This window comes from Anguilla rostrata, chromosome 2 (assembly GCF_018555375.3).
Source record: "Anguilla rostrata isolate EN2019 chromosome 2, ASM1855537v3, whole genome shotgun sequence".
NCBI lineage: Eukaryota > Metazoa > Chordata > Actinopteri > Anguilliformes > Anguillidae > Anguilla > Anguilla rostrata.
Genome location: NC_057934.1, coordinates 57,061,673 through 57,085,255, shown reverse-complemented (window position 1 = coordinate 57,085,255; position 23,583 = coordinate 57,061,673). Strand labels below are relative to the sequence as shown.

Here is a 23,583-nt window from a genome sequence, read left to right as displayed (position 1 = left end):
TACATCTTGTATGCTTCTCTGTTGCCTCATAGGCAGAACAATTGTATGATATTTACATGATTGTTGTTCTATTGAAGAACTGTTCCTCAAAATGCATCCATCAATCGCTCTTTAAATTTAAGATGTACTCGTCACTAAATCTATTTCTGATACTGTCCTTCAGAGAATTTCAAATTTTATTTTGCCCAGTCATTCAAATATGGTGGACAGTGTGGGGCCGATGGATAGTGGATTCTCTGTGTGGAGTTTGCATGTTCTCTCCATGTGCACATGGATTTTCTCCAGGTACTCCTACTTCCTCCCACAGTTCAAAGACTTGCAGGCTTGGCTCTTGGACAGTCTAAATTGCAGGTATGAGTTTGTGAGTGAATGAGTGTATGTGTGAGTGGTGTGTGTGCCCTGTGATGGATTGGTGACCTGTTCAGGGTGTATACCTGCCTCTCACCCAATGCATGGTAAGATAGGCTCCAGCCCCCCCCCCCCCCCCCCCCCCCCCCCGTTGGTTAGATGGAAGGTTAGACTCAAATATGTCAAATGTGACATCTAATCTCTCTTGGCATTTCTTTAGAAAAAAGGTTTATTTAGTGATTTTTGGCTGTCCGTTGGTTCATTGTTCATTTTCTGACACAAACTGGGCAGCCATCTGTGGCACACACAGCCCAGACCGCGAGTGAAAAATAAGACCTGGAGATTACTTTACCGTACTTTCTGACTGCTTTACCACATGCTGAGACTACTTTACTACACTCTCAGATTACATTACCACATTCTGAGACTACTTACACTTAGATTAACCATCTAGACTACTTACCACTCTAGATTACATTACCACATTCTGAGACTACTTTACCACACTTTCAGATTATTTAACCACACTCTCAGACTACTTTACCACACTCTCAGATTACATTACCACATTCTGAGACTACTTTACCACACTTTCAGATTATTTAACCACACTCTCAGACTACTTTACCACACTCTCAGATTACTTTACCACATTTTCAGATTACTTTACCACACTCTCAGACTACTTTACCAGACTCACAGATTACTTTACCTCACTCTCAGATTATTTTACCACACTCTCAGATTATTTACCACACTCTCAGACTACTTTACCACACTCTCAGATTACTTTACCACACTCTCAGACTACTTTACCACTCACTCAGACTTCTCTGGGGGAGGAGGGGGTTCCAAATTCAGACCTGAACTGGACAGGACAGTACTGTCAGTCTGAGGGGGAGGGGGGGCATGTAGTAAGTGCTGGTACTCATCTTCCATATGTATTTGGATTTCGGGGGGTGGGAGGGAGAGTTTCTTACATGTACCCTGAGCATTCCAGCAGGGGGTAGAGGTTGTTCAAAACCAAATGTTCCTGGGCTACATCTCTGCTTGTTATGTTATTGTACGCATTTGAAATAAATGTATTACTTGCCTGTAAAGTACTACAAATGGAAACCTCTCAGGTTTATCTGCATGAATTTGAGGGGGAAAAAGATAAATTATAGGCCAAGAGAACACATTGGAACCATATGGTTTTTTTTTTCCTTTGATGAATATGTTTCCTGGAATATTTTTTTTTTCCATTGCGTTCAATCACCAGTCATGATTGTATTTGTGATGTCACACATTTAGGGTTAATCACTTGATCTTTGATGCTGAGGGCTGGACTGGTGATGAGGGGCTGTTGCTATGACAAATATTCTGGCTTTGATGATTAGTTTTGGTCTGCATTTTGCTTTAGGTTATTTGGGTGTGTGCCTGTGTTTGTGTGTGTGTGTGTGTGTATGTGAGTGAGTGTGTATTGGTTCTGAGGTGTTACTGAATGATGACAGTGCTGACTTGTGTATATTCAGTCCGTGTCTCTGGCCGTCCTCCAGAGATATGAGATATTATATATCATTCAGGCACATGAATATTTCATCTCTGCATGCAGGAGAGGCTGGAGTTTCCTCAGTGGAGGAAACACTTCCTTTATTAATCATTCACATAAATGCTGGCCTGAGTCTGGTTTGTCCGCAGGCCAGCCCCCTCCGCCCCCCCCCCCCCCCCCCCCGCCCCACACCCCCCTCTCCCCCGTGCACCCCTGAACAAGGACGTCGCACTCGATTCGGATGCCCATCCTCTCTCTCCTTGCCTCACAAACGCCCCGAACCAGTCGGCAATGGAGTGCCGTTGGCATGGCGATCGCGGCTGCAGGTACTGGTCTTTGCACCAGCCTTCCAGAAAAATGCATCTGACAGGCCCTGGGTTTCCAGGAGGGGGGCCCGCCTACCCTCTCCTGAGGGTGGCTTATCGCCGCAGTGACAGACCCCCCCTTCCCCCCTCCAGGTTGGGTACCGCCCACCCTCCTGCCCCCCTCCCCCCCTTGAGGTGAGGGTTTCAGTTTCTGCTGAATGCTGAATGAATCTGGAGCCAGCTCTTATTTTTCTCCGGCTGTCTGACAGCCATGCGCACCGCAGGCCCGCTCCAATCTGTTTTGTGCGCAGCGTGATTCGGCCCCACACTGTCCTGCCCAATGGGCTGCCAGTCCAGAAACGCTGGTCCAAAAAAAAACAAAAACAAACAAAAAAAACGATAGCAGACATCTGTGGCTCAGAAATACATATTTTCCGCATTTGAAAAATCCACCAATAACTGAAAGTGTGTTGCCACGATTGAGGAAAAAATTGGGATGGAGGTTGGGGTGGGGGTGGGGGGGGGGGGGTGATTATGGTTTTCCACCTCGTAAAAAGTATTTAACAAAAATGTTCCCACCCCCCCCCCTCTTTCTCAAGTGTCTAGTCTGATAGAAACAGCAGCCCATGGCTCTTCAAAAATAGTGCTCATGAGAAGACGGGGCTGGGGGGCATTTTGGGGATACTTGTGACCTCTGTCGATCAGGCCGCGGGAGCCCCCCCTCGGAGCCGAAAGTGCACTGCTTCAGTAGGCGACTGGTAGGTGTACCTGGCGAAATCTGGCAACGCAGCCGAACTGGGTGGGAGGAGCTGGCAGGGAGTGTCCACTGGGTGGGATCCCTCGAAAGAGGCGGCTCACTGGTCTCAGCCGGTCCTTCACGTCTGTATTCGGAGACTTTACTGGTGCACCATGGGACGCGGTCAGTCCCAGCAGCCATGCCAGCTGTGCGTGTTTGGGAAACACCGCTGTTGAGGGACAAAATAGTAGCCTTCAGTGTGAGTACATTCTTGCGTCTTTGCTATTCGTACCTCTGAAAGTACAATTATGTACCCAAAACTATGACTGAAATGTACCTTTTAGGTCAATAGAGTGCCTTCTTTGCATTTGTTAAAAGTGCAAAAGTGTGTACGGAAACATTCTTATACCATACCACAATTTCTGAGCGTGTATGATGTGGTAGAATGATGAACAGAGAACATGAGTTAATGAGTTTTATTCGTTGGAATCACACTCCGGCTCTGTTTGATCATTGCCCGCGGTTGCTATGGCTCCTTTGTCAACGCAATTTCCTCGACTCAATATCATCAATGAAATTTCATTATCTCTAAGCGACTTGCTTGAATAATCAACTCATACATTTTTTTTTTTTTTAAACAGTCGAGGGTTAACAGGATCCGTCTCTAGTCCGCACTTTGTGATTCTTCGCTGCTTTGAAGACAAAATAACCAGCTGCCCAGGTGGCAGTTTGATCTTCAGTGTGCCATTTTAATCTTCCCAGCTGAACGTACGCGGAATGTTCTGAGGCTGGCGTGCATCGCTTCATCTCTCTCTCAGACGAGTAGCTACTGTATTTTAACGCTGGATTCACTGAATCTGCGCTCCTGCGCTCAGACTGAAAGCTCCTTTCACACCAGCTGGGAAGGCCAGGATTTATTTGAACAAATATGTTGGCTGTACCTCAAAATTATTGCTTATATTGTCAAAAGCACAAAGTTTGTATGGATGTTTCGGGTCCCGCGTGCAGGCGAACGCTCATAAATCATCTCTGAGCTGATGACTGTGCAGTAAAGCCACTCTGCACCCTGATTTATCTCCGTGCTTGCCACAGACGGGGACAGAGAGAGGGAGGGAAGGAGTGAGAGAGAGAGAAAGGGAGGAGGGGAATGATAGAAGACGGGTGTGAGAAAAGGAAAGCAGAAAGCAGGGGGTAAGAGAGGGATGGAGTAAGAGAGAGAAGGAGGGAGCTGTGATCCTTACAGTACGATGTCACAGCTAAAGAACCGTGTGTGATTCAACATTCCGCCATTTCAGTTCAGTTATTCATCTCTCATTTCTCTCACCTGTATTGGCTAGTGCGACTGTGTGGACGGGAAAGGGACCAGTCCCATTAGATAAAGCACACGGCTATGCACGGTGACCTCAAAGGGAGACCGGCCAACCAATGAGCATTCAGATCTGAGTACATCTGACCAATCACAACGCCTGACTCGGAAAGCACACGCTGTCTACAGCGAAGCTTTGAGTGTGAGTGCCTGAGCTGCCTGTTTGAAGGTAAATGAAAACGATGTGCTGGAAAAAAACCGTGCATTCCACTCGTCCTGAGATACGTTTAGTGAAACTGGTGACGTGGCCCAAAAATGATAGTGTTTCAAATTGTTACACGTGTTGAAAGTTTTGTATAAACAAAAGGCAATGCTAAAAATACCAATTCAGTGCGTTCAGCATTAATGGCTGTAGGACTGAAAGCACACCACCTCCCAGTGCAAAACAACAGCCATTATATTGGCGGCACTTATTTTACTTACAGTATCTTACTCATTACTCCGGTCTCCTTTGAGACTAGAATCTCTTTTTCAATAGGGTGATTGTATCAGACCTGGGTCAAACACGTATTTGTTTTGGATTCAAACACTTTTATACGCTTTACTGATCTTGTCTGGAGTATACTCTCAAAAAGTGCAAACCCGGCCTTCTGGTAATATTGGCAGGCTCAATTGCACCAGGGAAGATCAATAGAGAAAAGAGCAGTATTGGAATCCAAAACAAATACGTATTTGACCCAGGTCTGGATTGCAATAATGTGCCTTCAAGAACATGTGATGACAACTCAGTGTTATTAACCAATCATAGGTTTTATCATGCAGAAAAAACTCTTCTGATTGGGTCTCACGGATCAGTGGTTGACATAATGAGGTATCATCAGCGATTTAGGGGTCCGTGAAGCCTGCCGCTTACATTCATACAGATACCTATTGCATCTGCCCACCGGTCAGACCCATTGTGTGACCGTCTCTGAGGGGATAAAAAAAAACACATCAAGAACGCAGAGAAAAATGTGGAAAAGCGGTGTAGTGAAGTATAACGGGCACGGGAAAATGGGCTTACAACTCAAACCCTGCTGGTCTGATTCCCAGCTGGGGTGCTGCCCTTGTACCCCTCGAGAAGGTACTTGACCTGATCTGGTCCAGTAAATCTCTGGCTGCATTAAGAGATCGCTTGTGGAAAAAAACGTATTCCGTGCCAGTCACTCTGGATGAGAGCGTCCGCTGAACGCACGGAGGAGATGATCTGAGACATGACGGCACAGGGCCGAGGCGTCTGACAGATAATTACCCAGTCCAGATTCTTTTCAGCGCGTTCTTATTTCGACTAATCTGGATTTATGAACGACCGGGGACTGCCGAGCACAGAAGGCTTGACGCCGCGCGGTTTGATCGTGCCGGAAGACGCGAGCTTTGTCATCTACGAGGCGCAGGACGGAGGGGGAGGAGAGAGAGAGGGCGGACGCTTCGCTGATGAGAGGAGGTGCTAATTAAACCTGTCCTGACACACTGTGGCCATGAGCGGTGGTGTGAAGAGAGTGTGGCAGGGGGAGGGAGGGGGGGGGCATCTCATGGGAGTGTGGTCTTTCAATTTCCTGGTCTGGGTTAACCGCCGCCACCCCCACACCCGCCCACCCCACCACCCCCCCCCCCCACCTGTGACCCAACACTGATGCGCCTTGAGCCTTCTGATAATAAATGGATGCCATGCATCACGCCCAACTGAGCATGACATTCTGGCAGTCTGGTGCTTTTTTAAGGGAATCCGGATCTTGAAATTAGTGAAATGTACTATATGAATGCAAAACATTTTTATTATGCTAATGATGATGATAATTATTTTTTTTAATTAATTTATCAATAATAATAATAATAATAATAATAATAATAATATATAACCTACAGGGTCCAAGTTAAACTACACGGTCATTTCCTGCACTTGGAACTGTACTTCCCTCTAGAGTTTCCAACACACTTCTTCCTGGTTTTAGTTATACACTTTATTGTATGTCACTCTGGATAAGAGCGTCTGCCAAATTCCTGTAATGTAATAATAATAATAATAATAATAATAATGCTCGAAAGAGATTCACACATTATTCTTTTACTTGCATCTCATATTTTTGTTCCATAATTTTCTGCATTATTATGCTAAATTAATTCAGATGAGCAAGTGCTTGAGGTGCCCACTGTTTCACCCATTATACATGAAGATCAAGTTGTCATGGAAAGGAGCTAAGAGGTAGCAGAATACAAAGGGACATTATCTCTTGCTGATGAAAAAAGAATAAAAGAAGCATCATTTCTGGTGAAGGGTGAAGCGAGCAGCTGGGGTCAGTATTTTTCATGTTTAGAATAGACTGGCCTATGGTTTAGTATGGGGGGTGCACTGTGGAGTCTTTTGTGTCTTAGTTAACAAAGAGGAAGAACAATAATCTGTGCTGCAGATTCAAAATGACCTGAGGCAATTAGAGCAGACAGTCAAAAACCCATGTACAGACATCTCTCTCTCTCTCTCTCTCTCTCTCTCACACACACACACACACACACACACACATGCATACATGCACACACACACAAACACTCATACACACACCCACATTTCCTCTCGCTCACAGGCACACACACGCACACACACACAAACACACACACACACCCACATTTCCTCTCGCTCACAGGCACACACACGCACACACACACAAACACACACACACACCCACATTTCCTCTCACTCACATGCACACACACGCACACACACACACAAACACACACAGACATATGTCTGAATGCAGAGTTAATGATCTTTCTCAGAGGAAAAGCTTGCCGTTCTCACCCCACACACATTCCATGACACTTCCACAGGACCAGGCTCACACACCCTCTCACACTTCTAATAGTGTGACTCACACTCCTGCCACCTTTAAGCGGCATTCACTTCCTGTGTGTTGTGTCTGATAAACAACAACTGAAGCCTTTAAGTGCTATCCACTTCCTGTATGCTGTATCTGATAAGTGACTGGAGCCTTTAAATGAGGTTCACTTCCTGTGTGTTGTGTCTGATAAATGACTGGAGCATATAAGCGAGGTTCACTTCCTGTGCGGTGTATCTGATAAATGACTGGAGCCTTTAAGTGAGGTTCACTTCCTGTGTGCTGTATCTGATAAATGACTGGAGCCTTTAAGTGAGGTTCACTTCCTGTGTGCTGTACGTGATAAATGACAACTGAAGCCTTTAAGTGGCATACACCTCCTGATAATTTACCACATTTTTCAGACATGTCACCCTGTAATAAATATAAACAGTAAAAAAAATATTTTATGAAGAATCACCAATTCTCCCACTTTGTGTTTAAAACAATAAAGTGATGAAAAAGATAGCAGAAATGTTACTCATTGTGAAGCCAAAGAAAAGATCTGCATATTTGCAAAAGTTAAACAAAAGCATTTCTTCCTTGCTTACCTGGTGCTGTGTGATGCATTTTAAATGTAGTCGCAAGTATGAAGTATTTGGCAGAGAGGCACTGATGCAATGGGGCCATGGTGGGAAGGGTCACAGAGGGCTCTTTCTCCCCAATGGATGCTGCCAGCTTTTCTACTTGGCATCCAAAACTGGGAAAGTATTCAGGACCTTGGACAGCGGACAGGCTCACCTTCCAGGTAATCAGCTCCTACCATACGAAAGGAAACTGGATTCCTTCAGTGCTGGGACAGCTTCAGCACCATGGACAGGGGGCAGCATCACTTTCCAGCTAATCTGCCCAGAGGGGATACAGTAAGGCCATCAGCACTGGGATGGCATCAGCACCCCGGATAGCGACAATTACACACTGCTTGGGTTGATTGGTAAGAATTGCAGGCGTCGTTTGTTCCCTCTGGCAAGCCTATTCAAATAAGCACAGCCTTCTCTGCCTGCCAACACATTATAACTACTGTCCCCCCCCCCTTCCCCAAAGAACAGTGAATACGACAGCTGAGGGTTGTCACATCCCTCTTCTTATCCAGTCCCAGCCTGTTCCCGTAACTACACTAGAGACTGTGCCACAAGTGGCTACATATTTCATTTAATAACCCTCCTGTACCGAAGGCAAATATCAAAAGTAGGGATTGAAAATAATAAAGCGACACTTTACTGGGATTAAAAGTAACATTCAGCAGACTTTCTTATCTAGAGCGATTTACACGGCTTATGTTTTCACATGTAATCCATTTACAGCGCTGGATGTGTACTGCAGAAATTCAGGTTAAGTCCCTTTTTCTCAAGGGTGCCACAGTAGCGGCCCCGTCTGGGAATGGAACCCGGGACCAATGAGTCACACGTTCAGTTCCCCAGTCACTGTACTACGCCGTAACACAGGTCACAGAATGTGCAGCCGGTCCGTTTGCAGCACAGAAGAAACAGACACATGCAGCTTGAGATCAACAGGGCGGCAGTGTAGCACAATGGTTCGGATCCCAGGTAAGACACTGCCGTCACACTTCTGATGCTCCTCCTGGCCTGGTTGCTGCTCTCTCCTCTTTTTCTTTCATTTGTAGGTGAATATGGGAGGGGTCGGCTTATGAGATGATGCAGTGCACCTGCGAGAGCTACCTGTGGCTATAAGCCCCCTTTTCTTCAGAACTGTGCTCTCTCTCTCCCGTTGAGCTGTTGGCCTGTGTGCTATGTGTTGCTGTATTCTGCTTGGTTTCTGGTAAATAAACATTATGATTTGAAACACAGTTGTACCTCTTGACTCCCTCCTTTGTTAAGGACTTATACGTTCCTAACAGTATCTTTGAGCAAGGTGCTCAGTATATATCCAGCTGTATAAATGGATACTATGTAAAAAGTTTAGTTGGTTTCTTTTCATAAGAGCATCTGCTAAATGTGTGTAATGCAATGTAATAAACAAACATACAACTGGGAGGTTGACTTTTATACAGAGCCATGATAAACCATATTCAGAGGACCTGCTGCCATGTCACGTGAGATATTTATGTGCTGAGATATGTCTGTGCTGCTGCCATATTTACACACGAGATATGTCTGTGCTGAGATATATCTGTGCGATGCCAGTGCTGGCCCTGGGTTAGAAGACGTCCTGTTGGGTTGGCCATTGCTGTCTGTAGCGCTGAAGCACACGCTGTGAGTTGTGTCTGCGCTGTCCATGGTGCTGAAGATGTTCTGCGACTTTTGGGGGCAGTGCTGTCTGCGGCGTCGTAGTAGTTGAGGCGTGAAGGGCTGGAATTCGGAACAGTCGGCGAGTGGGAACGTCTGTTAAAATGGCTGACATCATCCCCCGAAGCTTGAAGCAGGGTGCGGCTGGGTCTCTGGGCTGGTGACCTTGGTCTTTACCTCAGCAAGTTAAATATGTTTCTGCATCTGTTGGTTCCATCAGAGTTGTGAATGATATGTGTATTTCAATGTAACAGTAAACATTATTATTATTATTATTATTATTATTATTATTATTGTTGTTGTTGTTGTTGTTGTAGCCATTATGTTCAACATTCACCAGGATTTATGATTCTTTTATTCTTGTTTTTTTTTAAACCAAAAACAATAGATAATGTATTCTGCTACCTCTTAGCTCCTTCTCATGACAACTTAATCTTCATGTGTAATTGGTGAAACCATGGTCATTTGAATTCATTTAGCATAATAAGTCAGAAAATTATGGAAGAAAAATAAAATCTCAGATTACACTCACATTATTTTTAATCATAATTTAAATGAAAATGTCCAGTGGCATATCTTACATTGATAATAATAATAATAATAATAATAATAATAATAATAATAATAATAATAATAATAATAATAATAATGAACTGTTCAAGTAAGCGTAGGAAATGAACGAACGGAAAAATCTCGCCATCATTCTGACAATCAATCTCTCACGTCTCATGGTAATCAGGATTTCCGTACAAACCAAAGACAGGGCACAGCAAGCACTGTGTGATTACAATGCTCCACCACACTCACAGAGAGAGAGAGAGAGAGAGAGAGAGAGAGAGGGAGGGAGAGAGAGAGAGAGAGAGAGAGAGAGAGAGAGAGAGAGAGAGAGAGCTTCTGTTCTGCTTGAGTCGCCTACTGTATGTGCTGCCCCTAGCGCCGGAAACGGGCAAGTGCACCACCGAGACGTGCATGATCACCTTCCAACCTCTGCGATTGTCCCTCCCCCGCCCCCTCCCTTTTCTCCTTTCATCTATCGTTTAAATCCCACCTCTGGCGGTGGGTCCTCTGTGTCAACCTACGGTTTCTTGGAATAATCTTAAATTTCCCCAGATAACACTCTTCGAGTGAAGACCCTCTTGGCTCCGCGCCTCTTGGCAGCCTACGCTACGGTGGACATTCAGAGCACATGTAGCCTATCGGCGCACCGAGACATAGTCACAGTAGGCAGCGGCTGTAAATGGAATTATTGTAGTAGACCGTTGGGTTATGTCGTTCGTCGTGCACATCCGGCAGAGACTTCATAGAATCCCACTCGGATCTGCGGCTGCGGGACCGGAAAATTTGATTTAAGAAAACCCTCTCTTTACAGGGTTTTACTGACGGAGGATCCAAAGAGGCGCCGGGACAGGCTAAAGTGCTGTCATTTAGAAGAATGCATCTTTTTAGTGCCATCTTCCTCCTGCTAATGTTAGCTGTCGTCCCCTTTGAGGTAAGGCTTGCACACTCCGTTATTACAATGCTGAGACCGCGGAAAATCGCAAGGAGACCCACGCGGATTGCGTGACAACAGTCGCTGTCTATCAGAGGAGTAGAAAACACAATATGATGGCGCTCTTCTGGGGTTTGTCAATGCTAACGTTCTAACTACTCTGCAGTAGACTACGGGTTAAGAAATTATAGGCTGCATTGTATCTTGTGTGAACGTGTAATTGCGCTCGGGAGTCGCGACCTGACTCGTAATATGTGTGCCAATGCTGTCCTGCTCGCGAGAGAGCGATTGCCTAAACATGCAGATTTGATCACTCCGTGACGAGCGCGATCAGAGAGCGGGGATTCAGCAGACATGCAGCCGCTCCGGCGCTCGTGGGAGAGAAAGTTAAAAGGGAAAGCAAGGACAACCTCCTCGAGGCTTTAGCGGAAATATGGAGCAGAGGTAAACAAGCATGTCCTCGACCTCTTGCAGTGTAGCTACTGTAGTATTAGCTACACTGTACTGTAGCCTATTGTTGATTTCGGCAAGGGGCCAAGCTGGCAGCGCGTGTATAAAACATACTGAGCGCACGTGTTACGGCTAAAACAAGCATTTGATGCAGTTAAAGAGTGCTGCTAGAGCAAAAAAACAAAAACAAAAAAAAAACAAGCTGGAGGCACAGTTTTGAGGTTGTACTCCGCTGGGCTCTGGCCTTTTTTCAACAAAGAAAGGAATCATATTCCACTTCTAACCTGACCTGTGTGGAAATTCTTAAAACATGTTTCATGTGGCAGGAAACCATTCCATTTAGCATGAGTGACCCCCCCTCCCCCCATTTGGAGAAATCGCACATAGTCCTTTCAATTATTCATTGCCTCCATCGAGTAGCGGTCTCTGTCACGTTCTCTGTTTCTCCTCTCATCACACGTCTTCGTCCGTAATTGGCCTTGAGGGACAATTTGTCGTAAGTGCTGCCAAGTGAAATATTTATGCGAGATGTCGCAAACCCATCTCTGAACGTAACGCGGGAAGCATGAAGGATTAATGAATTCCATTTCTGCCCGTGAACTCAAACAACCAGTTGCAGCGAGTGTTTGTAGCACACGCATCTCTGGCGTGGCGTGTATTAAAAATTTACTCTCTCGAGGAGACGCCCGTGCACTTAAAACTTTCGTTGCCTGTTTGTCAAGTTGGTTGGTTTGTGGATACTCCCAGCATGGATGGACTCGACTCGTGCTCTCTCTCTCTCTCTCTCTCTCTCTCTCGCACTGTTTTGGCAGAGATGCACACGGGCACTGTGAAATACATTATACATCAGCAGATGTAGCGAGCGCAGGTGTCTCTTCCAGGCAGGCTGGGTTTTCAGCTGTGCTGTGGCTCTCTGCTCTTTTATTAGCAGGATAAGGCAGCTATATTTATTTATTTTATTTTTTTCTTCTTCTTAAAATCAAGCCACAGTCTTGCAGAACTTGTGTGGTATAGGTTTTTACCCCAGAGCCGTGTTCAAATACAGTTTGGCAGATATGACTTAAGATGCCAGGCGCCACAACCAGGGGTGCTGTGAGGGGTGGGGAGTTAAGATGATTCCTGACTGACAGGGGCCCTCAAAAAATATTAGAACACAAGGTTTTCTGGGGTGGTGGGGCCCAATGTGAGGCCTTTTCACAGTGATGCCTCTACCTTCTGTGTCATCTGTGTCAATAATAATAATGATAATGATAATAATAATAGCAGCAACAACCAAAAAACAATAATAATACATATAATAACACTACTACTACTACTACTACTACTACTAATAATAATAATAATAATAATAATAATAATAATAATAATAATGATAATAACTGTTAGAGTTGATAATAATAACAATAATCATAAAACCAAGCAATACAACAGTGTGCGTCACACCAGAGGTGCTTGGTCGCCTAATGATATGCAGATTTCTGGGGTTCATGGGAACTGGAGTCCTCTAATGCAGTGGCTCTTAATTCCTCAATTTAATGACTCACCTACCTGGAATAGCCCTGCCCTTGACCTTGGCCATGCCCCCTTTGCCCCAAATAGACCAATGAGTACCAAGGGGATTAGAAGGGCCTAAAAATTCTTGTTGCTTTTAAATTAATTTCATGAGTGTTTAATGACGTGATGGATAGACTTTTACTGTGTGAATGTTGAGCTGTGAAATGGAGCTTTCATTGATCTCTTGAGTGTTGATGGGGTGTGGTGGGGGGAATCTGTCGTCAAATCGCAGTTAATCGCATCATATCGTGATTGATCATTATTAACCGTATCATATCATTCTAAATTGAGAGAAATCATATCATATTACATCGCACAGGGGCAGCAGTGTTGGATAATGGGTAAGAAACTGGCATTGCAACCTAAAGTTCACAGGTGCGATTCCCAGGTGGGACACTGCTTTTGTACCCTTGAGCAAGGTACTTAACCTGCATTGCTTCTGTATACTGTATGAATGGGTGCAATGTAAATGCTATGTAAGTTGTGTAAGTCACTCTGGATAAGGTAAAATAACCAAATGGCAGTAATATAATGTAATGCGTTGTATCGGTCAGAGTATCACTATCGTGTTGTGTTAGTTGCACCCCTAGTTTTTGCACAGTTGAGATGTGCAACACCTAAAAGGGCAGCCGGAGCCCCTGGGTATCTGTGGAAAACCGGCAGGCCCTGGCATGCACTGGGTCACCTAGCACCGCCAAAGGGGCTAGTGTTCCAAGGGGCTATCAAACCGGCCGCGAGACCAGTCTTTTGTGTGTGTGTGTGTGCATGTGTGTGTGTGTGTATGTACGTGTGTGCGTGTGAGTGTATGTGAGTGCGTGTGTGCCAATTTCGTGTAACCAGCACTTGTTACAGGGCTGCTCATCCCTGTTCCTGGAGATCTACCGTCCTGTAGGTTTTCATTTCAGCTCATATTTTGGCACACCTGACTCTACTAATTAGCAGCTCAATGTGATCTCTAGCTGTTGAATGAGGTGTGTTGATGTGTTTCAGATTAGGGAGGGCTCCGAGTTTTACTCAGTGCAGTTATCTAGCCAACTCAATAATCCTGCATCGTGAATCAGGGTCCTGATTGGCTACAGCAGTAGATCTCAACCCTTGTCCTGACGGGCTTCAGGTCTGCTGGTTTTCATTGGTGCTCAGAATATAATTAATCAGTTGAAGGGTTTGACTGCGCAGGTAACTCACCTCACCTGGTTTTTTGTGTCTAAATCGGTTGCTTATTTTAAGCTGAAAAGGAAAGACCCCGAGACTCTGCAGGCTCTGAGAAACATTCACACCTCACCCCTTTTCCTCTGGGCCTAATTTGCCTGCTGACTGAAAGGAAAGGTACACAAAAGCCTGCAGACACTGTGTCCCTCCAGGACTGGAGTTAAACCTGCAGACGCTGTGGCCCTCCAGGACTGGAGTTAAACCTGCAGACACCGCGGCCCTCCAGGACTGGAGTTAAACCTGCAGACACTGCGGCCCTCCAGGACTAGAGTTAAACCCGCAGACACTGTGGCCCTCCAGGACTTGAGTTAAACCTGCAGACACTGTGGCCCTCCAGTACTGGAGTTATACCTATAGACACTGCGGGCCTCCAGGAGTGGAGTTAAATCTGCAGACACTGTGGCCCTCAGGACTGGAGTTAAAGCTGCAGACACTGTGGCCCTCAGGACTGAAGTTAAACCTGCAGACACTGCGGCCCTCCAGGACTGGAGTTAAACCTGCAGACACTGCGGCCCTCAGGACTGGAGTTAAACCTGCAGACACTGTGGCCCTCCAGGACTGGAGTTAAACCTGCAGACACTGTGGCCCTCCGGTACTGGAGTTATACCTATAGACACTGCCGGCCTCCAGGAGTGGAGTTAAACCTGCAGATGCTGTGGCCCTCCAGTACTGGAGTTAAACCCACAGACACTGCGGCCCTCCAGGACTGGAGTTAACCCTGCAGATGCTGTGGCCCTCCAGGACTGGAGTTAAACCCACAGACACTGCAGCCCTCCAGGACTGGAGTTAATCCTGCAGATGCTGTGGCCCTCCAGGACTGGAGTTAGAGATCACTGCTCTGTTTCCTGGTGTACAGCGGGTCCTGCACAGTGGTTTCAAATCCATTTCGCACATATAGGGTTTGGAGCTGGTGTTTGCTGTCGCCATGGTTCCCCACTCATAGCTTGGATGCTTGCACCTGTGGACTGCGTGTGTGTGTGTGTGTTGGTGTGTGTGTGTCTGTGTGTGTGAGAGAGAGAGAGAATGAGAGAGAGAGAGAGAGAGAGAGAGAGAGGGGAGAGAGAGAGAGAGATAATGTGTGCTGGTAATTGAGTATTTGTGTTTGAATGTGGTGTCTGTGTGCTTGTGTGCATATGTGAGTGTGTGTGTGTGTATGTGTCAGAGAGAGAGAGAGAGATAATGCTTGTAGGTAATTGAGTATTCATGTTTGAATGTGGTTTGTGTGTGTGTGTGCGTGATAATGTGTGCAGATAATTGCATATTTGTGTTTGCATGTAGTGCGCGTGCATGTGTGTGCATGCATGATATTGTGTGCAGATATTTGAGTATTTGTGTATGTGTGTGTGTGCGCGCTTATGTGTATGTGCGTGTTTGCACGTAGTGCGTGTGTGCATGCGTTTGTGTGTGTGCGTGATACTGTGTGCAGATGACTGAGTATTTGTGCATGTGTTTTTGTGCGTGTGTGCGCACGCGCGCGTGTGTGTGTGTGTCTGTGTGTGGACTGGGCGGGAAGGGGTGCTGTGTTCGTTGTGTTTTTATGAAACCAGCATAATTAGCGGCTTCGTCGTGAGCAGCTGCTGTGAGCCCTCTTGTTATTTGCGTGTGTACTGGTGCGTGGGCACTGAGCTAATGGGGAAAAATGGGCATCCGCTGCAGTCCAAACACAAGCAAGTTAGAAAGAGAGAGAGCTGTGTTTAGAGGAGAGGAGGAGAGGAAAGGAGAGGAGAGGTGGAGAAGGTAGAGGGGACAGCTGGACCAGTCTGGTTAAGACTGGTTGGGCAGTTACAGTTATCTTTTAAAGGCCTTCGTGCGAAACAGTCAGCGCTTTCAACCTGTGTGAGTGAAACAGGAAGTATGCGAGTACAGGACACTAAACAGGAAGTACGTGAGCAACACTGCACTGCTATCTTTCAACCTGTGTCAGTGAACAGGAAGTATGTGAGTACGGGACATTAAACAGGAAGTAAGTGAGCAGCACAGCCATAGACATGCATATATAACTAGACAGGAAAGCACGCCCTCAGCCAACCTATGTGGTCAAGCCCCGGAAGTAAGCTGGTACTGCACGTCTTAGTTGTTGAGCGCAAAACATTGAGCTCCCCGTTAAAATGAATGGGGAATATCAGCCTTTTGAAGGCAAAATAAAACTTCCCCAATGGTATTTTGAAACCCAATTAACGATTGTTACCTTACATATGAAAAGCAGATTGAAAAATATGCATTATGTAATAAAATATGGACATTTAAAAACATATTTTCCCAAGACTTCTGGGCCAAAACAACCATTGTTTCAGAAACTCCTGCACATAATGAAATTTATGATCACAAAAAATGGACCAATTAGGTTTTCTTTGGTTGTTAAATCGCCTTGGACTTCTACATTGAATTCAATGGGCAGCAAGCTCTTTTGCCTTCTACAGTTTATGAACATGCGCAGTAGAGGCCGTTTCCCTATACTTCCTTGGCTGCACTGACTGACCACTCCTACCCTCTCCAGTTCCTATGTATTCTCAATGAGTACTGCACTGCTCTCTTTCAATATGTGTGAGTGAAACAGGAAGTATATGAGCAGCACTGTACTGCTATCCATACGTCTGTGTGAGTGAAACAGGAATAATGCGAGTGTAGGACATTAAACAGGAAGTACAGTATGTGAGTAGCACTTCACTTATCTTTACGCATGTGTGAATGAAACAGGATGTATGTGAGTACAGGACACTAAACAGGAAGTATGTGAGCAGCACTGTACTGCTATCTTTATGCCTATGTGTGGCTGAGACAGGAAGTCCAAAGAGTTTTAAACCACTTTAAACCTGAGGAATGGATTGTCACAAGATCAGAGCAGAAGCCCCCCCCCCCCAAAAAAAACACACCAGCATCACAGCTGCAAAGAGAGAACAAACACACACATGGGCACACACACACATGCGCGCGTGCGCACACACACACACACATACACACACACAGTGTAGGCAGGATACAGTGCCCTTAAGTCAGTATGGAGTGTAAATTACTCTGTCTGCTGAGATCACAGAAAGCTTAATATTTTTACCCAGGCTAGAGCCATTCACACTTTGAATCAACAGTCTGGGCAATGAATAAGTGGAAAAGTATGGATTTTTAAAGCACTGTGTTTTCCATTACCCTGTTGTCAACACTGGCGGCTAAGGAGCATGGTTCAGGCCGATTCTTAAAAATAGCCACCTCTCCTCCTTTCAGCACCCCTTTTCATATTGGTGTTTTTTTTCTTTTTGCAATGTGTTGTAGACCATGTCTCACTAATAGCAGACTGCAGCTCTTTCTCCTCAGTACAACAAAAGCAGCTTCCAACAACGCCCGCTAAAAACCCTCTATGCACATCACCTCAGTCTTTCAGGAGAAAAGTAGCATCCTTTGTAACCTATACCTCAATGAAGGCAGTGACTGCAGTGTGTGGTTAATGCCTTAATGGGCAGTATTGGTAATGTGTGATTAATGCTGTAATGGGCAGTATCTGTAATGTGTGATTAATGCTGTAATGGGCAGTATCTGTAATGTGTGATTAATGCTGTAATGGGCAGTATCTGTAATGTGTGATTAATGCTGTAATGGGCAGTATCTGTAATGTGTGATTAATGCTGTAATGGGCAGTATCTGTAATGTGTGATTAAGGCTGTAATGGGCAGTATCTGTAATGTGTGATTAAGGCTGTAATGGGCAGTATTGGTAATGTGTGATTAATGCTGTAATGGGCAGTATCTGTATTGTGTGATTAATGCTGTAATGGGCAGTATCTGTAATATGTGATTAAGGCTGTAATGGGCAGTATCTGTAGTGTGTGATTAAGGCTGTAATGGGCAGTATCTGTAATGCCATGTGGTGTAAATGTGCAGTCTGTGTAATACATTAGTCTCGTAAATGATCTCTGTTTAACGGGCCCAGTCCATGTTTTTATTTTTTTCAGAAAAAGCACTGTCTGTCCACAAAAGAAAGTGTCTGCCTACATTCCACCCCCCAACCTCCCTGACACCACCTCCCCCAACCTCCAAACAACCAGCCCCCCCCACCCCCACCCCCCATTTGTTACGTCCAGTTCTTCTCAGTGGAGCTGTGTTAGAGGGCTTGAAGGCCGCGTTGGAAACTGCTCAGATTTACAGACGTGTGAATCATCCTGATGGCTCCTCGCACTCATTAACCCCAGCCTAACAGCCCATCTGCATGCAGGGAAGAAAGGCTGGCACGTCAGCCTGGCACGGCGTGGACAAACAGCAAAACCTCTCTCTCTCTCACCAGCTCCTATGGTGTTCCCAGGCTACAAAACACCGAGTTCAACTACCTTTAATTTTACGTGTATATGTACACTACATTCACAAAAGTATGTGGACATCTGTACATCACACCCATAGGTACTTGTTGAACATCTCATTCCAAATTCATGGGCATTAATATGGAGTTGGACCTCTCCCCCCCTTTGCTGCTGTAACAGGCTCCACTCTTCTGGGAAGGCTTTCCAGTAGATTTTGGAACATGGCTGCAGGGATTCTCGTCCAGCATTGCACATGGTGATCTTATGCTTGTGTATGGCCATGGAAAGCCATTTCACAAAGCTCTTGATCAGTTCTGGTGCTGATGTTATTTCTGGGATTCCAGAGTTTAGCGTTGCAGCCGATGATTTCCATGCGCTACACGCTTCAGCGCTCGGCGGTCCCATTTTGAGCGCTTGTGTGGCCTGCCGCTTCACGGCTGAGCGGTTGCTCCTATACTAGTCCTCTTCGCAATAGCAGCACTCGCACTTGACAGCTGTTGCCCTAGCAGGGCATAAATCTGATGAACTGACTTGCTGGAAAGGTGGCATCCTATGACAGTGCCACGTTGAAAGTCACTTGAACTCTTCAGTACAGTCCATTCTACTGCCAATGTTTGTCTATGGAGATTGCATCGACGTATGCTTGATTTTATGCACCTAATGTCAATGGGTATGGCTGAAATAGCTGAAACCACTAATTAGAAGTTGTGTCCACGTACTTTTGCAAATGTAGTATATATATATATATATATATATATATATATATATATATATTGTATTTCCAAAAGTATGTGGACACCCCTTCTAATTAATGGTTTCAGCTATATATATATATCAAAACAGAAAAGTCAAAACTACTGTGGTGACATGTAAAACTTGGGGATAGAATATCTATGACAAAGATAAGTCCTTTTTTACTTTATCGTTTTAATCACTTTGCAATCTCGTGTAGCTACACATTTTGTGGGTGGGAGATGCTCGAAAATAAGAATCTGAGTGGAGTGGCGTGATCTTCTCCTGTGGGTGCGTGGTCATTTCCGACTGAAGGTCAGGTGCTTTTTTAAGGCTTGGCGCACTCTAAATTCTCAACTGCTTTTTCAGGAGCTGTCAGAGCCTCTTCTTGGCCCAGTGATCAAAACATCCGTACCAAGGACAGTGTGTCGGAAGATGTAAAATTCAGTTTGAAAAATTGCAAAATGATTCGGCCTTGCATAGTAATGACTCAGTATTCCACAGAGAGGACAAGCAGAGGAGAGTGTTTGGTTTTTGCCTTTGTTAACCCTTTAATTTGTGAGGTCAAAAATATGTGGTTAGAATGTTCTTAACCTGAACATTCTAGTGCGGATACGACAATCACTGCTGGTAATTAAAAGCAATGGATGTCTAGAAAACTGACTTGTAATTTTGAAAAAGCAAACTAACAAAAAATACCATTCCATTATAAAAACATTCAAAGGGTTAAACCACACCTCCCCAAAGAACTGCACGTACTCACAGATTTTTTCTAAAGTGTGCAATTGCTGCAAATTTTTCTTCGTATAATTTCAGGTTTTGCATATGTTTTAGATTTGCCCAGACAGTCTTTGTGTGCTAGGAAGGAGCATTTACATAGCCCACTTACAGAAGTTTCTGAACAACAGCCGACTTTGCAATGGCTGGTACAGGGGCAGTCGGGGGTTTCTGGTTAAAAGCAAGCAAATTCACTTCAAGAACTCTAAAGTGAGGTGGAAAGACTCGGGTGCGGAGTGATGAATTGTTGACTTGGGGTGGGGAGCCGGGGTTCCGCAATGTATTTCCATTTTAAAAATATACCTATTTCACTGTCTAAGCCCACTGGAAAGATCGAACCATTCGGAACCTAAGACTGGTCCACAAAGTGTCACTCACACTGCTGTGTAGAGGGTAGAATCTCCATTCATTTCAATTCAGTTAAACTCCCTCCCGAAAAGCTCCCTCAGGGCCAATTTAAACAGGACAATAACGAGTCTGGACGAGCACATATGCTCCTGATAAGTCCAGCCCTCCATTGTAGTGCGTTACTCTGATGCAGAACTGGGAAGTTCAGATGAGGCCTGCCATGAACACACTCCTGGCCCCCTGACCATAGAGACTGAACAGAGAGTGCTATTCGGGTGCAGCAGAGTGTGTGGCTAGGTCCCAGGACTGTACCTGCAGAGCGTCAACATGCCACCCATTGGAGAATAGAGAATGATGTCTGTTGGATATGCATAGAATGACATCTGCTTTGTTTGCATGGAAACATTACTACATTTGTCTGGGAGTAGCATTTGGGAAGGAAAACAGCTTGACCGTATGCAACTTTTTTTGTTGAATATAAGTAGTATGGCCTTCTGGAAGACGTAGTTGAAGAAACCGTCCTTCACATTATGCGTAGATAGGTGTATGTTGATTCCTGGTCTTAGTGTGCTTGTCTTTGAAATGTCACGACAGAGAAGAGCATCTACTAAATGAAAAGTGGAGTAAAGCAAAGTTAAGTGAGGATAGGAGAGTGAAGTCTTTTGAATCCCTTAGTGGGCGGAGTTACAGTGATCCGTCCGTTTTTGACCCATGTGTAGACCAATAAAAATATTTGGCCCTCAGCAGGAGAACAAAATGGTTGGTTCCAAATCCAAAAGACACTGGTACAGTAGCATGTAGAGTAGATCCTCCCCAGTTTGGGCTCCAAGAAGCTTCCATGTGGAATAGCCTGCCAGGTCACGTAGTCAAGGCAGAAACTCTGGAGACTTGATACGGTGTTAGATACTATCTGGTCCGTAGATAGTCAGGACACCGGTTAGGATTTAGTCAGGAATATGGTGAGCATTTTGGGCTGAATCATTGTCTTATGTTATGTTAGGTTAAGCTTCATTCTTTCATAACTGCAGTTGACAAATGAGCTGGAGTGTCAACCTCTCCCCAGTCACTGCTACTGCTTCCCCCCAGCAGGAGTCGCTGTTTCTTCCATGAAGATTTACTTTTGGCAGTTGTTAAATGTGACGTTATTGAAACATGCTTTTTTTTTTCCTGGGACAGCTTTTGATTATTACCTCTCAGTAGGACTCACTGTACCCTCCAGCATGCTGAAAAGCATTCAAAGGCATTCCTCTCCAAAGAGAGGCATGTGGACAATCTTTCCCAGCTTGTCTTTTTTTTTTGGCTATTCACGTTTACCAGGCAAGAATTTCAAACGGTTACATCACCTTCACAGCTGTCCCAGAATTCCTTTCCTTGAGAAATCGGCATGTTTGCAGGCATTTACTTCCACTAATTAATCTTGCTCAATTAGCTAATTGCCTCTATGCTGCAATGCAAGTTCACTTAGATTAGACCGCACTTAAATGTTTCATGTACTGAGACAGAGTCTTAAGCTGTCATTTGCTAGCTTATCAAGAAAAGATAAAATGCAACACCACGCACATGGTCACTTTGGACTCATTGACTCTTTAAGGTGTGCGATCACAGATGTGTGATTAGGATGCTGTTAATGGAACATTCTGATTCTGATGTAACATTCAGTACTGGTTATTGAAAGCAATGGAGTTTGAGAACACAGACTTAGAACTTGCAGAAAGGCCCCTCTTCAAAGGATAAAACAAGAGTGAACAGAATCTGGCATGGAATGGAGGTGCTCCCCGGTTTCCTTGGTTAGGGCTGGTAACACAGTGCTTACCCAGCTGAACGTGCCTTCAGCATAACCAAGCCATTCACAAGTTATCAGTCAAGTTATACTGATGCCAAAGAAACATTTAATCAATAAGCCGGATGGATTGCTCACTCTATTTATGGTAGTTCTTAAGCAGGCCAGGAGCACTGTACTAACAGGAGAAGTCGGTGTGGTCGGCTTGATGTATGGACAGGGCGTAAGTGTTGAAATGCACGTTTGTAAATAAATTAGCATTCCAGCTGAAAGTCAACAGCTTGGACGGATCACAACGATCTGGCAGCGTCAAACTTTCTGAGGTCGGGGGAAAAAAGTCAATGGCAATGCAAAACGCACAATGCCTCCCAAGCATGTGTGCTTGTGAACTGGAGCCAAAATGGCGGAGCCGTAGTCTGTTTATCAGGTGGCACAGAGGAGTAAACTGTGCAAAAAAGAGCAGAGAAACCTGTATTACATGTGAATTGCACAAATTCAAATAGATGTGTGCTTGTAATTGCATGTGTGTAAAACACTGATCATTCGTATATGATCTGTAAATATGATCTTCTGTTATAGTGCTTCATCTTATGTGTCTAAGATCTGCTAGTACTTACACTAATCTGTCTGATCTAGTGCTTCTTGTGATCTGTCGATATGATCTGCTAGTTCTTATTCTCATTTGTTTATATAATCTGCTAGTTCTTGTTCTAATCTATGGGTATGATCTGCTAGTTCCTACTCTGATCTGTTTATATAATCTGCTATTTCTTACTCTGATCTTTTGATATGATGCTCAGATTGGTGGATATGATCTACTGATGCTTACTCTGATCTGCAGATAAGCTGTGAATGGGCCAGTGGTCATGTGTCAGTGTGTTTTATTTGCTGATGAAGAGCAGAAGAAGGGAGGGAGGGAGAGGAGGAAAAAGCGAGAGATGAGGCTGAGAAGGTGGATGGGTACAACTTGTTCCCTGACCTCTGACCCCTCTGCTTGCGGGGCCTCTAATTGGTCGTTCTCATGTTGTACCCACTCCTCATTATTCTGGCCTGATTGGTTGGATTGGATGCTTTGAATGTGCTGGGATGTTGTTGCGGGAGAATGCAAATGTATGCTAATTTACTGTGTGATGTGAGGAAGAGATTCGCATGTTAATGACCTTCTTAATGAGTGCAGACAGTTCCTGATATATCTTACGCAGCCGCGTCGCATTCTGGAGCCCAAAGTCCTGGGTGTGTGTGTGTGTGTGTGTGTGTGTGTGTGCGTACATGCACAGTCAACCATGCAAAGGTTTCTAATAGACCTGCTATATTTCTGTTGTATAATGAATTTAAATGAACTGTCTGATTGTTTGTGTGTTACAATCAGCACCCCCGCCCAGCCCGGCTATTTGATTTGCATGTGTAGGTTCCACCAATTCAGTCCCACCAAGGATTTGTAGGATGCTAAGAATTGTGGGTAGAACTATATAATTCCTGGGGTTAAATAGACAGAAGGGAGATAAGAAACCTGTCTTCTCAGGACATCATTGTATTCCTTTAACCCTTTGAAGAAATGTTTTTGCATCTATGATAACA

General features: G+C 44.9%; 1 protein-coding gene across 1 annotated transcript in view; it reads left to right on the top strand.

The window, feature by feature from the left end:
- Nucleotides 1-10,368: 10,368 nt before the first annotated feature.
- LOC135248552 (noelin-2-like) overlaps nt 10,369-23,583 on the top strand; it is a 93,893-nt gene continuing 80,678 nt past the window's right edge. Inside the window, exon 1 of the mRNA XM_064323331.1 lies at nt 10,369-10,870. Coding sequence (XP_064179401.1) covers nt 10,814-10,870 — 57 coding nt within the window. The 5' untranslated portion in view covers nt 10,369-10,813. The remainder of the gene's footprint in view (nt 10,871-23,583) is intronic.